The sequence below is a fragment of the Amaranthus tricolor genome, chromosome 9 (genome assembly GCF_026212465.1).
Source record: "Amaranthus tricolor cultivar Red isolate AtriRed21 chromosome 9, ASM2621246v1, whole genome shotgun sequence".
Lineage (NCBI taxonomy): Eukaryota > Viridiplantae > Streptophyta > Magnoliopsida > Caryophyllales > Amaranthaceae > Amaranthus > Amaranthus tricolor.
Window position 1 is genome coordinate 26,317,267 of NC_080055.1, and position 15,276 is coordinate 26,332,542.

At 31.7% G+C, this 15,276-nt stretch overlaps 1 protein-coding gene across 1 annotated transcript; it reads right to left on the reverse strand.

Annotated features, from left to right (window-relative positions):
* Positions 1-374: 374 nt before the first annotated feature.
* Positions 375-3,225, reverse strand: LOC130823996 (cytochrome P450 710A1-like). Its single transcript, XM_057688859.1, has one exon. It carries the CDS (start codon positions 2,605-2,607, stop codon positions 1,063-1,065), a length of 1,545 nt encoding a protein of 514 aa, XP_057544842.1. The 5' UTR covers positions 2,608-3,225; the 3' UTR covers positions 375-1,062.
* Between the last annotated feature and the right edge of the window lie 12,051 nt (positions 3,226-15,276).

Here is a 15,276-nt window from a genome sequence, read left to right on the forward strand (position 1 = left end):
GGAAAAAGAGTGGTATTATGGATTTTTTAATGTAAGGAAGGAAAATTAGTATGGGTAATGGAGGGTATAATTAAAAATAGGATAAAGTTATTAAGAGCATAAAAGTCAAAAATTCATACCAAAAATAAAAATGAGACAATTAAGGTGACTTGACCATAAAAGAAAATTGGACGCATAAGCTAAATAGAGGAAGTATAATATAGGAGGAAGTATAATATAGTTGATGAATAATTTCAAAAACTAATGTATTCATCAAAAACCGAGCATTTACAAAAGGAAGAAGTATCATTTATAAAATTCATTCTTTTCATTTTATATCAAATTTTCACGATTTCTTATATTTTTTTAAAAAAATTTGACAAGTATATATCTCTTAAAAAATTTTCACATGTATGTATTGATTGTCAATGTGAATTCAAATAAATACAGACACATGCACAATACAATTTCCAACATCTGACTTGTAGAAAGGATAAAAAAACATAAAAGAAAGAATAATATTTTAAATTACAAAATGACAAACACAAAAGACACCCAACTTTTTCAAGTATCTCAATTCACATCCACCTAATCCCAAATCAATAACAATTAAATAAAAAGAAATAAAAATAAAAATAAATATTACATTGCTTTAATAAAATCAAATCCACCATGTTATTTACAGTCTCATTTCTAATTCTTTACACATTAATTAGAAATCAATATTAACTCCTAATTCTCCTTTTTATAATTCCAGAGACTGCAAATAACATTATGTTTTACACCAAAAAAAACACGAAAATTAAAACTTTCCTAAAATAAATAAATTAAAATAAAATATAATGGCGTCTTTATCATACATCGTGTATCCCGTCCATTAGAAATTATGACCGGGATTCCATCCTGCCCATTAAAATTTATGATCGGAAATTTGGATAGTTTTCTATGATCGGATCCCGCCCATTAGAAACTACGAAAGGGATCTTATTACGCTCATTAGAAACTATAAACGGGATTTTGATGAGACCAAAGAGAAAAAAAAAAAAAAAAAAAAACCTAAGAAAATAATTTGGTCCAAGATGGTCAAGGGAGAGATAGTGACAGAGTAGGGAAATTAACACACCTTTTAGAGAGAGAAACCACACAATCATCTTTAGGGCAAATTGTAGGACAAAAATTAAGATCATCACAACCATCAGAGCGATGTCGTTTAAATTCAATTAAACTTGAGAACATGGAGATGAACAATACCAGCAAATTCAGCGCGTATCTTTGTCCTACACATTGATGTCCACCAGCACCAAATACCAGGAAATTCCTCTTGTATAATTGTTCTTCTCTTCTTTCATCCGAGTAGAATCGATCCGGGTCGAATCGATCCGGGTCGATAAACCCTTGAAAAGACGATTCATAAACTGACGGAAAAATTAGGGTTCCTTTGGGGATTGTGTAATTTTCAGCGATTTTGAATTCCTCACGTGCCACGTGGGGTACTAGTGTCGCCGGAGCGCGGTACCTGACCACCTCACGCGCCACCGCTTGTGTGTATTTCATGGATATGAGCTGTTCGGGTGTGATTAAGGAATTGGATTCTGGGTTCCAGATTGATTCCACTTCTTCTCGAACTTTCGAGAGAACTTCTGGGTGGGAATCTAGTAAGGTGACGGCCCATAGTAGGGATGATGTAGACGCATCTTGTGCTGCAAATAGGAAGTCAAATACATGGGCGGCGATCTCACGGTTGCTACAATTTGGTGGTGGGTTTACCCATTCGGATCCGGATTCTCTTTCTTCTCGAACCATGTCTTGCATCCAGTAATCGACCAGACAATTGGGTTCTTCATCTGCCACCATTTTTGTTTTGCTCACTTCAACGCATTGACTCAGTGTAGTAACCAACCGATCCACGGCGAGTCGAGCATCTCGGAAGGCGAAACCCGGTAGGTCGATGGGTAACGCCATAACCCCCAAATTGAAGTAATTGTAATCTACTTTGAACTGTTCACGCGCTTCTTTATCCAAATACGGCCCAGCGAAAACATTCTGAGAAGTTTCTAGATTCATTTCTCTTGCGATTAACCGAAGCGAAACGGGTCTAGACCCGTTTACGGACAATTCCGTCCACTTTTTCAAATGCTTCAGAATCACAATCTGTTGAATATCAGAATAGGTAGCCAATGCTTTTGGTGTGAAATTGGGAGCGATTCGTCGGCGAAGATCTTTATGTTCTTGACCATATAAATAAATCATGTTATGCTCACCAAACAATTTCTTCCCAAAAGGATGACCGATAAGCTGAAACGCATCGGGTCGAACATTAGCGAAGATCTTGTGGCTCATTTCTGAATCTCTGATGAACAGCATGAACTTGCCGATGATGTAATTGGCGGATATTCCAAGGGGTGACGATTTGGCGTAGTCGGCTTGGACATCCCAGAACTTAGCTGGGTCTCGAACCAGGGATGAGACATTACCGAGGAAAGGAAACACCATTAATGGACCTGGAAGATTTGACTTCTTCTTTAGGTATGTGATTTGTTCGATTAAGATAAGCAATGCTATAAATGTTGCTAAATATGGAACTACCCATTTTAGAATAACCCAAATTTCAGATAACTGATACTCCATTTTAGATGGGTATGTATGAAATGGATTGAGATCTTGGTTGGATTAGTAACAAAATAATGGGTTAAATTCAGATTTTGTTCTTGAGATGAGAAAATCAAAAAGTGTACCTCTTGTTTTAGTACACTTTTTTGAAATATTTTTCAAGGTTTTAGACTTTTCTCCATTTTGTGAGAAGTGGTAAAAAGAAAGAGAAAGCCATTAGTGATGAGCGGGAAATGTTGAAGATAGAGAGCAAATCGAGAATCAAAGGTGGACTTACTGGACTAGTCTTAAATAGGGAGATTGGAGTATAGCATGAGCTTTATGGGCCACGGCTAGTGGCGTACTCAAAAAATTGTAAAAAATAATTTAACTTTTCAATCTTTTGCCGTCAATAATTTTATTATTGATTATTTTAATAATTTTATTTTTAATATGTATTTGCTCCCACATACATTATGGGTGAGGGAAGGGGTGGTGTTGAGGTGAATTAGGAGGTTGGGTATATTGGGAGAAAAAACGTACAAAAGGTTGGATTAATAAAAAATAATTTAAAGATGGGATTATTCAAAGCAAATGATTAAAAGTTAGATTATTTTTGATAATTTTTTCGATATTTATAATAAGAAAGATTTTAATTTGTCACTATATATACAGAAAGAGATACTATGTTATAAATTAAGAATATTTTTTTAGATTTATAACATAATATGTTTTTCTATGTAGATAATAACTTTTACCATCATTTGTTTTTGTTAATGGTCACCTCATTTGAAATACTTGTACAACATTCTTATTGGTCATTTGTGTGCTCTTCACTAAGATTTCTAGTGCACTCTTCTTCAAAAATTTGTTTTTGTTTTAAATTTCGCAGAACCCATTGAATCCTCTCCTAGCGACATTTTTATTATTTTAAATGTCTACTTAATACATACACTTTTTTAATTATATATTAAAAATATATTAATATTATTTATAAGATCAACACGCACTATATATGAAATTTTTAAGCATATGTAGACGGAGGGTTGAAGAGGGCAATAGGGAATGATAGATTGATAATTGAAAGATGTACTTACATGTGCTATTAAAGACAACAGGGTGGGTGTGGTGTGGTCAGATATTGTGAGACAGCCTGCCCTTATTTTTACTTTAATCTTAGTTACCTCTCCAGGAAACAATTCTGGTCCCATGAACTGTGCTGAGACTTGGCTAGGCGGCTAGGATTGTTGTTGTTATTGTTATAGTTTGCCTCGAAACGACACTCACACTCTCAGAACATGGCTTGTGCTTTGGCTCTGTTTGGTATTAGTGATGAATTTTTCGTCCCTTGCGTTGTATAGTCACGGTTTGTGAAAAATTGGGTCACTTGTAGGAGCAGATCCATACCAGCTTGATGTTGTTAACTGAGAGTATTTAATAAGTTATATTCTAAAAATATTAATAAATCTATTGATTAAGCTACTTAAAATATTAGTATGTATCAGTATTGTCTTAGATTTAAGATTTTTCAATTGCATTAAAAGTCATATCTAAGGTTTTGTTTGACTTTTTAACTAAAAGCTAAAAGAAATTGATTGCCGAACACCTATGTGTAACATGATGAAATCACTATAAGGTGTTAGAAGTTAATATATACTTATATATAGTATGAAGACAAGTATAACAAAAAAAATTAATTCTTTATTAGAAAGTTTCGTTCTAAGCTCATTTTTATTTAGTTAGTCAAATATATATATTGTCTTAAAGTAATAATCACTTTTTTAATTATAAGGTGATCATTTACAATGCTAAATTAGTTATTTATAATCTTAAAAAGATCAATTAGAGAAATTTGTAAAGTCTATAAATTTGTCTCATACGATTTCATGTAATTAAAAATGTGAACATTAACGGCCCGTTTGATTGATGGTAATGAAGTAATGGAAATGAAATGTTGTAATGACAATAGTAATGAAGGAATGGATATGAGAATTGGTAATGAAAATTCTTTTGTTTGGTGTGCATGACTAAAGAATGGTAATGAAAGATAATATTCCATTGATTGCATTTGGTTGTTAGTAATAAAAAATGGTATGACTCTTAGTTTCATTATTGTATATTTGTATCTAAAAGCATTATTGTATCTAAATTATTCTATCTAATGATTCTTTTTTTAATAATAATATTTTTTTAGATAATTACATACATTACCTTTTTTTTCTTCATTATTTTTTTTCTTCGGCTCGTAACAACATTACCTTATTTTATTACCACAGTAATACTTCATTACCATTACAGCCTAATACCAGGTTGTTTGATGGTAATAAAAATGGCCCTTTTTGGTAATTTCATTACCTTATTTTATTACCATCCATTACCATTGAAGGCATCCAAACAACTAAAATTTTTATTACATAATTTTATTACCATTACTGCCCTTTAATACCATGTACCAAACGGGCAGTAAGTGAAATCAAATTACTAACTTGATGACGTTATGGATGGTAAAAGGCAAAGGCATCAAAATGGGAGCAAAGTTATCAAAGACTATTTTTTCCATTGACTCAATTTTAAAAGGTAATGCAATTTCAAAGTTACAAAAAGTGTATAATTAAATAAAATATCTTAATATAGCATGTTTTGCAAAAGTGTAAATTTTAGAATGACAAACAAATAATTGGTCATTGCTGCAACTATGGGTGTTGAATGAGCAAGGTTCTACATTTTGAGTTCTTATCCGGTCCGTTTTTAGAAAGGTTTTGTAAAAGGCGGGTCAAAAATGGTTCGGGGCGAAAACCAACTATCTTATAATTAAAATAAAGCGGGTTATAAAACGGCTCAATAAGGGCCAAAAACGGGTCTTTGTAAATAGGGATTAAAATATTTTTAGTTGTAAAAATGGGCCGAGTTGGGTCAGACCGGGCTTTGAAAGCCCATATTAATTTTAAAGGGCCCTTATCCAACCTATTAAAACACCCTACTGGCAACAAGTCTTATGTGAATTTAAAACTGTGAGTATTATTGATTTCTCCTATTTATTTTGCAAATCAATTTTAAATTATTATATGAGTGTTTTCTTCTTTAAGTAATATAAGTGAGACAAACGAATATTCTACTTTTTCTTAAAAATAATTTATTTCTCATTAATGTTTATTCTAAGATTCAAATTAATAATCTGATTTATGACTAAGAAAAATAAAGTAGAATGAGATACTTCCTCCATTCCATTAAAAAAAAAAACTTTTTTCATTTCAAATTACATGTAATATTAGTAATATTGCACCATAATTAAGTGAGATTTTATTTGATTTGTCTCAATGTAAAGATTATCAATATCAGATTTTTAATTATTTAGATATATTACAAATTAGGGAAATTTCATGTGGTAACCCTGAATTTTTGGCTTTTTTACGTGGTAGACAAACCTTTCAATTTTTTCACGTGGTGGACAAAAATGAAGATTTTTTTGTTAACTTTACGCTATTTTTACCCAATAGTAATGATTTTGTTTTCAAAAAACAAATGTTGTGACCATCTAATTGACCACATATTTTGACATTCAGTTGAAATGAATACTTAATTTAACTAAACATTTAACATTTTGTCAACCACATAAAAAAGTTGGAAACTCAAGATTACCACGTGGATTTAAAAAGCATTTGTGGAAAAGTCAAAAACTCACGGTCATCATATGAAATGTTTCTAAAAATTAAATTAATGTATTGAATTCCATGAAAAAATAAATTTATAAGTATTTTGAAAGAGAGAAGGTATGAGAATAAAGTGGCATGACCAACTAATTGATCAACTATTACGTTGAGTAATGAATCGATATAATAATATAATCATGACAACAAGAATAGTCTACAAATAGACAATAATTGTATTGTATTAGTATACCAAATCAATTGGCTACCAAAACTGCCAGTATTATTTAGACTATCATAGTTGAATATACAACTGTCTTTGGGTTTTCTAGATAGATAATAAGCCCTCTTTTAAATATAATTTTATTGCTGTATAAATATAATAATACAAAATACTTCTGGAACTCACATTGTACAACAAACTTGGGGTATATTTAAGCATTCTCGAAGCAAAACTCAAGGAAATAGCAAGGGCGTTGACAAGATTTTTAATAGGGGTTAAATAGTTAATATATTTATAGATTATTTACTATATAAAAACTAATTAAACTATGAAAATTTTAAAATTATGTACACTGAAATTAACTTGAATTATAGTAAAAATTATATTTAACAAATGCCATTAAAGCTTTTCTATAATTATCCGTTTAAAAAAAAATCAAATATTGTTTACTATATATTCGCCTAATAAATCTCGACAAAAAGACTATTAAAATTAAGATAGAAAAATACCAACACACACTAAAAATGATAAATATAAAATTATGAAAGATAAAGAATAATGACATCATAATAAAAATTTATGAGTTTATTAAAAAATAATAGTTTAACTTAGGATTTGATCCCCTATACTTAGATTACAAATTTATTACTCCAATAATTGAGCTATAGTAATTTTTTGTTGAATTTTTAAACTCTTTAAACTATATATCATTAATAAGTAAAGGGGGCAAAGCTAAAAAAAAAACAAAAAAATCGCATTTTTGGTTAAGGGGTCGGCCCTCCCTCCGTCACCCGGCCCACATGTAGCTTCGCCGCTTGGTAAGGGTGAGCCAAAAGATTATTTTAGATTATAGCTATTCAAGAGTTAAAATTCATAGAAGAAACTTAAAACTATTATTATAGGAAAATTTTACATGGTAACATCCAATTTTTATGAAATACCAATGGTAGCACTTTTTTAAGAAAATCCCACATAATAGCATTCAATTAATGCACAATCTATAACATTTTCCGTTAATTTCTTGTTAAATTCCGTTTAATTCATCATTTTGTAAGTTTTTTTCCACATAATAGCATCCAAATTTTGTTTCAAATGTTTAATTCACCATTTTAACGTTTTATTCACCGTTTAATTCATTAACGCGCATAAATGTTGTAATAATTTTGTTTTCATTCAAATTGTTGACATTATAAAATTTAAAAGGTGCATCTCAAGCACTAATAAAGTTGTTGGCATTATAAAGTTCAAAAATTGAATGTTGTCATGTGGAAAAAATTTACAAAATAATGAATTAAACAGAATTTAACAAGAACTTAATCAAAAATGTTACGGCTATTAAATAGTGCATAAACTAGATGTTACCATGTTGAATTTTCTCAAAAAAAGTGTTACCACCGACATTTCATGAAAATTGAATGGTAGCATAAAAAATTTCCAATTATTATAAAAGAAACAATCCAAAAACATGATAGGGGTGTGGTTGAGCCCAACACACCCCTAGCATCGTGTCTCTATTAGAAATATTTAGAATCAAAACTTGGGTAATCATTGGTATGTCTGATTAAGTTAAATAACTTAAGTGTTTGGTAATCTTATTACTGCAGGTTGTTATTAGTTAATTACACACATAAAATATCCTTCAAATATCCAAATAGAAGTGCTCATTTAGATTATCATATAAATTTCGATTTATATATTTCAAATTTATTTAAAGTAAAATTTAGTGTCCATATTGATTATTTATAATATTGTAAGTTCACTTTTAAAGTTGTGTTGAAGTCAAATACAAATAAAAAATTATATAAATATCATATTATCGGATTTATTTTAAACCTCTCAAGCTTTAACCCCACATATTGAAGTCCTTGAACTGACAAGCTTTAAGTTACCAGCAGTATTAAAGTTGGAATGATTGCATTGGTTGATTAAAGTTGTTTAAACATAAAGAACAAATCAAGTATTTGTACAATAGTTTCGATTTAAAAGGTAAATTTAGTTTTGTACATACTACATAGTGTCTTTCATGTTAGATAACCCCACATGATTACTCCCTGGTGCACCATCACCTTTAACAATTTCATATGCTACCATTAACATTGTCTTTAGATAGAAAAAAAAATAAAAGAAAAAAAATATCAGATTATATAATAAAAGAGAGAAGAGAAGATTTGAAAAGAAGAAATTTAGAGAGAAAATATGGATAAATTTTATTAAGAATACAATATTTCTTAAAGTGGAAAGATTTAGAAGAAATACTTATTTTTCATATTTTTCATTCCTTTCTCTTCTAAAAAAAATGTGCATTCTACCTCATTACCCCTCCTCTTCCGTTCCTTTTCCTTCTCTTTCTTTTTTTCTCTTCTAATTTACCATACAAACTGTTGGAAAATTATTTGATAACTCTTCCGTTCCTTTTCCTTCTCTTTCTTTTTTTTCTCTTCTAATTTACTATCCAAACTGTTGGAAAATTATTTGATAACGGATACGTTTAACCTGTGGCAGATCTAAGGGTATCCAACTATCCATGGGGTAGGTAAATGGACACATTTTATATAAAATAAAAACATAATAGAGAATTATTAAATGTGGCTGGTTGAATTGGTAATATTAGGTTTATTTATGCTAATCACAAAATCAAATAAAAACACAATATTAGGTTTATTTGTCCTACCCTATGTTCCTACACTACACTATCCTATGATTACCCCTATCCTACTCTACCCTAAACCTCTATCCTATCTTGCCCTAATCCCTATTCTATCCTCAAGCCCCTATCCTATCATACCTTACCTTAGGCCCCTATCCTATCCTACCTTAACCTCCCCTATCCTACCCTAGCCCTATCCTATCCTATCCTAACCTCCCCTATCCTACCCTAAGCCCCTATCCTATCAAACCCTACCTTATGCCCATATCCTATCAAACCCTACCTTATGCCCCTATCTAAAGATTAACCCTATCCCACCCTCCTATCCTACCCTAAACATTACCTTCTATTCATGCTATTCAGCCAGGCTTAGTGGGGCTATCCCACCCTCCTATCCTACCCTAAACATTACCTTCTATTCATGCTATTCAGCCAGGCTTAGTGGGGTTAATTTCCAAAAAGGAAAATAATTTAAAATAATTAGAACAAATTAAATTGAAAATTGATACAAATTTTTGCTACTCATTATGTCCTCATGATTTTGGAACATACACTATTGCAGTGTGTGGATAAGACAAATATTAACAGACTGTTTGGTTAGTGGTACTAAACGGTGGTAATGAGAATGATTTATAGTGTAAAAATTCATCAAAAGTTCCATAGCATTCCCATGGTAATGAAATTTTGATCACAAAAAAATAATTTTATTTACAAATTTCCATTACCACCTAATATCACATCTCCCAATGATAATACATTGGAATGAATTTTATAAAGAAAATAAGATAATTGAAGTTAGACAAGTATGACCTTTAAGGTACCCAAAAGATTTTTCAACTAAAATTATAGTATTAGTTTTTCATTTTCATTACCACCTTTTATTATCATCTACCAAATGGACCGCGAATAAAATAAGAGAATATAAATATTTGTGAGGAGTCAAAATAAAAATTTAATGCAAATTAAATGAAATTAAATGGAAATGAGAATATATGGCAGCTGAATTAAGTCTCGGTAAAGTTAGATGTGTTATGAGCAACGTTGCAGTGTTGCACTAAGACGGACACGTACACGACACGGGTACGGGAAAACGCCAAATTAAAAATGGCGGACACGGGGACATGAAAATGGTAATATAATAAATATATCAAATTAAAGATAATTTTACAATCTTTCATTTGATATATGTAAATAAACACATTAAAAACATAAAACTCACATAAAATGCAAATAAGTACCAAATAAACAACATGAATATTTAAAAATAGTCATACAAATTAAATCAAAGAAAACCAAATAAATACATTCAGGGGTGTGTCCGTGCTTCACAGCTCCTAGTAACAATTTGTGAAAACAAAAACCAAACCCTTTCATTTCGCACCCATTCCATTTCAGTATTTCACTTCTCCTTTCTCACTCACCCATTTCCTCCTCCCACCAAAAAATACAACTCCCACATCCAAAAAACCCAACCAAAAACACCCACAAAAAACTCAAACACAAACACCCTCCCCATTCCCCAACATCATGCTGCTACCCATTAAGGTACTGTCTATTGTCTAATACTCTAAATAGTATTGTTCCTCTTCTACCTTTTTTTTGTTTGATTAATATTGATGTATCTTTAACAATTTTAGAAATAGGTTGTTTAGAGTTGAAGTTCCAGAAATTGATTATCAACGTAAACCCTAGAAGATGTCACAACATTAAAGAAATCGAATGATGATTTTGGTATATTGATTAGCAATTCTAAGCAGCCAGCAGCAGCGTTCGTCTTGTTCGATTTGAAGTTTCGAACAACCCACAGTGTTTGTCTGTGATGGAGGACAGGAGGAGCAGCCGGCAGTGGTGCGGGTGTGCGGCAGCGACAGCGGAGGTGGAGGAAGAGTTGTGTAGAGTTTTTAGGCTAGAGTGAAAGAGAGTTGAGTGGAGTGAGTAGTCAGTGAGAGCAAGAGAGGGAGCTGAGAGATCAGAGGAATTCGAGAGGAGTGAGACAGTGAGTCAGTGATTTTGTTTTCAATTTTTTATTTTTTTTTATAACGTGTCCTTGACTCCTTGCCGTGTCCCTTATCGTGTCTCTCCCGTGGCCTTGCCGTGTCCGCATGTCCGAAAAAATATTAAAATATCAGACACTTCATTTAGCGTGTCGGACACGGATTTTCGCATGTCCGTGTATTGCAGGTTATGAGTACATGAGTAGCTTTCAATCTGGGTTGGCAGTCACGTGCCTTTATGAATAACTAAAAGATTGCAAACAAATGATGATGGTATGATGAATCAGAATACAACATGATATGCATTTGCTCAAATTTCTAAGACTTATTTTTTTCACATTTTTTTTTACTAATTGGATGGGTTAAGCTTTAATGGGTTAAACTTAAAAGATGTTTATCACAAAGAAGATCTCTCAAAAGATAGGTTGTATTTTTTTATACTAGACCCATTACATGATAATTACATCATTTTGACATTGTACCAAGTATTAAGAACTGATAGTAAAATAGAATAAAAGTATTTGGTTTTAAATCGTAAATTAGTTGTCTTCTTAGCCTACTCCCTTAAATGATTAGGATGTCAACTATGCTTATTTTGACTAGGGCCGATCAAAGTTTAATCTAAATTGTAAATTAAATCGGATTAAATCGTAATTTAAGTATATGGTCTAGTCTACGATCTAAATGGCCTGATCTGTTTTTTTTAAATTACGTTTTCCAATCCGGTCTAGGTTTTAAAAATTTTAAACTAGATCGGACCAAAAAACCATAATATATTCTGGTCTGGTGTAAACCATGTGACTCAGACTCAGACTCAAGTTCAAATGCACAAGCAAAGTCTTATACTTCATATTTGAATTCAAACCTATCGAGTTTAATGGGTTTAGGATTTTAAAAGTGTACCTAATGGAATTATAGATGAATTTTATTTAATCATTTATATTTTACCTTTTTTTAACATAGTTGGATCATAGATTGAGTTTAAGAAAAGTTTGAGTCGAATCTAAGTTAAATAAATAGTCAAAAGCACCAATATAAACAGAGTGAATGATAATCATTTTCAATAACACAAAAGTCATGACTCATGAGTCAGCCGCCACATTAAGAAGATATCAACTTGACTGTTGATAATATTTTAATAACCTAATTTTATATTTATAGAAAGTCATTGAAAAATATATAAGGACTATAAACATCAAAAAATGTTAAACTAAGGATAATTTCAAGGTTAAGCAAACAAACAATGTCAATAAATTAGGTGAAGGAACATTTGAGAATTTGTTAAAATAGTTGATAGGGAGCTCAACTAATGAAATAAATGAAGAAAGGAGGGTGTTTATTCGCATCATTTGATCAATTTGACTTGGTTTAAAATCGGTTCTTGTGTCTACATTGATTTTTACATTATTTTAAGTTCACTTTAAAGTCGAGTTAAGTTGGGTTCAGTTTTGAACGCCTCTAGAAAGAAATAAAGAATTGAGATTTATGCTTGCTCGGCACCACTCCCCTGAACGACTTGATTGCTCACTCATATGACATTGTCAACATTGCCTTGCTAAACTCTAAAACCCCAACTTGCTAAACTCTAAAGTATTTCAAGAATTTAATTTTATGGGAAGGGGAAAATAATAACTAGCAGAAAAATTTTAGTAAAATGATCGATAAAATCACGTTCAAGACCATGAGAATTATCACAAACACTATAGGGTCTCAAAATAAACTATCAATTTGGATTAACACAATACGTGTGTGTAATAACACCACAGTAACTTACAATTACCCTTATCCTACCCTAAACCTTTATCCCATCTTGCCCTAATCCCTACTCTATCCTAAGCCCCTATCCTATTCTACCTAACCTCCACTTTCCTATCCTAAGCCGCTATCCTACCCTACCCTAACCTCCCCTACCCTACCCGTCCCCCATCCTATCCTACCCTAACCCTAGATCCTATCCTATCCTAAGCCGCTATCCTACCCTACCCTAACCTCCCCTACCCTACCCGTCCCCCATCCTATCCTACCCTAACCCAAGATCCTATCCTATCCTAGCCCCTATCCTATCAAACCCTACCTTATGCCCCTATCCTATCCTACCCTAACCTCCCCTATCCTACCCTAAGCCCATACCCTATCCCACCCTCCTATCCTACCCTAAACATGTACCTTCTATTCTAAGCCCCTACCCTAAGTCAATCCCCCTCCCTTATGGCTCTAAAGCCTTCTATCCTAATCCTAACCCCTCACCCAACCCTAGAAACCCAAACCTCCCTATGCACTATTCTACAAATCTACACTATGCTGCCCATATAGCCCAACCTTCTAAAGTAAGAAGATAGCCAATGGGAACACTTAAGCAAAACCGTTGGAATTCACACGAGACTATTTATAAGAAAGCAAGAGCTTCCCATCTTTCATTTTAGGATGTGGGATCGGATGTGTTGCAATTTAACTTTGATAATCCCTTACTCAGAGCATTATTACAGAACACAAAAACTAGTTCTAAACTTTGAATTTCAAAACAATATATTTACTCTTCAATATAATAAGCACACATTCTAAATCAGTATCTCCAGAGTAAGAAAGAATTATCTTCAATTGCCTTTCCATGACTCGAGTTTTAGATCTTCGTCTTCTTTTCTGCAACCTCCTGTTCAATGGCTTCATATCGATTGTTTCGTATTTTGTTGTTTGACTAGGTAGTTGATTTCTCTGTTCCAATTCACCCATGAATTGAAATGTTTCATACATGCTATCCCACATCGCCTTTTAATAGACATAACCTGCAACATTGTGTAGATGATATCACTTGAATTTTCTAATGAAACAAAGGGAGTTTTTTTTTTTTTTTTTTTTTTTTTTTTTTTTTTTTTCTTTAATTTGAAATGATGAAATGATGAAACGAGAGAGTTTAATTTGGTTTATAATAAAATTGTGTAAAGGTTATGTATTAACGGTTGTCAAAATTACTTATTGTCTTTTTAAATAAATTTGAATTAATAATATTTAATTTGTTTTATGATAAATTTTAAAATTTTAGAACACTAAGAAAATATATATGTTACAACAAAATTTAAGATTGAAATTGATTATTAATATGAAGCAAGTAATTTTTTGTAGACATGTATTTGAACTCTTATATATTTAGATCACAAGGATTGTTTAACTTTTTTAGAGGGAAGCTATAATAAAACAAAAAATTTTTTGCAATGAGAAACATGTTGTCAACAGTTGAACTATCTTGTTATAAGTGTCAACACAATCAATTCAATTCAAATCATTAAGACTCATCGCTTGACATCTCATGTGCACGGAACTTTCTAGTAAGTCATTGAGATGGTATTCAAAACAATGTTATCTTCTTTAGCGTTATTCATCATTGCAATGTTTTATTTATCTACTAATGGAAATATTATAATAAATCTAAAAAGAAATTAGGTTTAGCATCATTTGAAGTGGTACACATGCGACTATTTCAGCCTCATCTTAGCAACTTTAAATAGCATTGAAACATAACAGATCATTTACATCGCAATTAATAAATGAGACCAGACTGAATCGTGGGCTAAAAACTTCTAGATTGTAAATTCTGATTGTATTAATCGTTTAATAAGCTTGAAGCTTACAAGTGTAGGGATTACAATGGTAGACTTACAAATTAGGAGTATGAAAGAGAGGAAAGAGAGAGAGAGAGAGAGAGAGAGAGAGACGACGAGAGAATCCAAATACTACACCAGCTAAGGAAGGAAGCTCAAAATCAAACATTGGCTTAGTTTCATGCCCATATACATAACGAATGGCTACCAAAAATAGATAAAATTGAATTATGACTGCTTGCTCGGCACTCGATCATATGATTTGTTTAGTTTAGATTTGGACTATTTTAAGGATCTAATTTGAACTTCGGACTTATTTTAATTTGGTTGTAATTTTACTTTATTTTGGACAATTAAGATTTCTGTTATATTGCATTGGTTTCACCTTTAAGTAACCACTTAATTGTGTTGGCAAAATTAGCTTATGTTTGATTAATACTAAATTCAGCTAGTGTTTGCCTTCATAATTCGAGGCGGTTACACAATGCACGTTTTCAATCTTAAATATCTCTAATTGTGCTTGAGTGAAAATTATAAAAAGTTAATATTAATAAAATTTGCAATAAGACGAATTAAACAAGATCCCACATGACTATGTTGT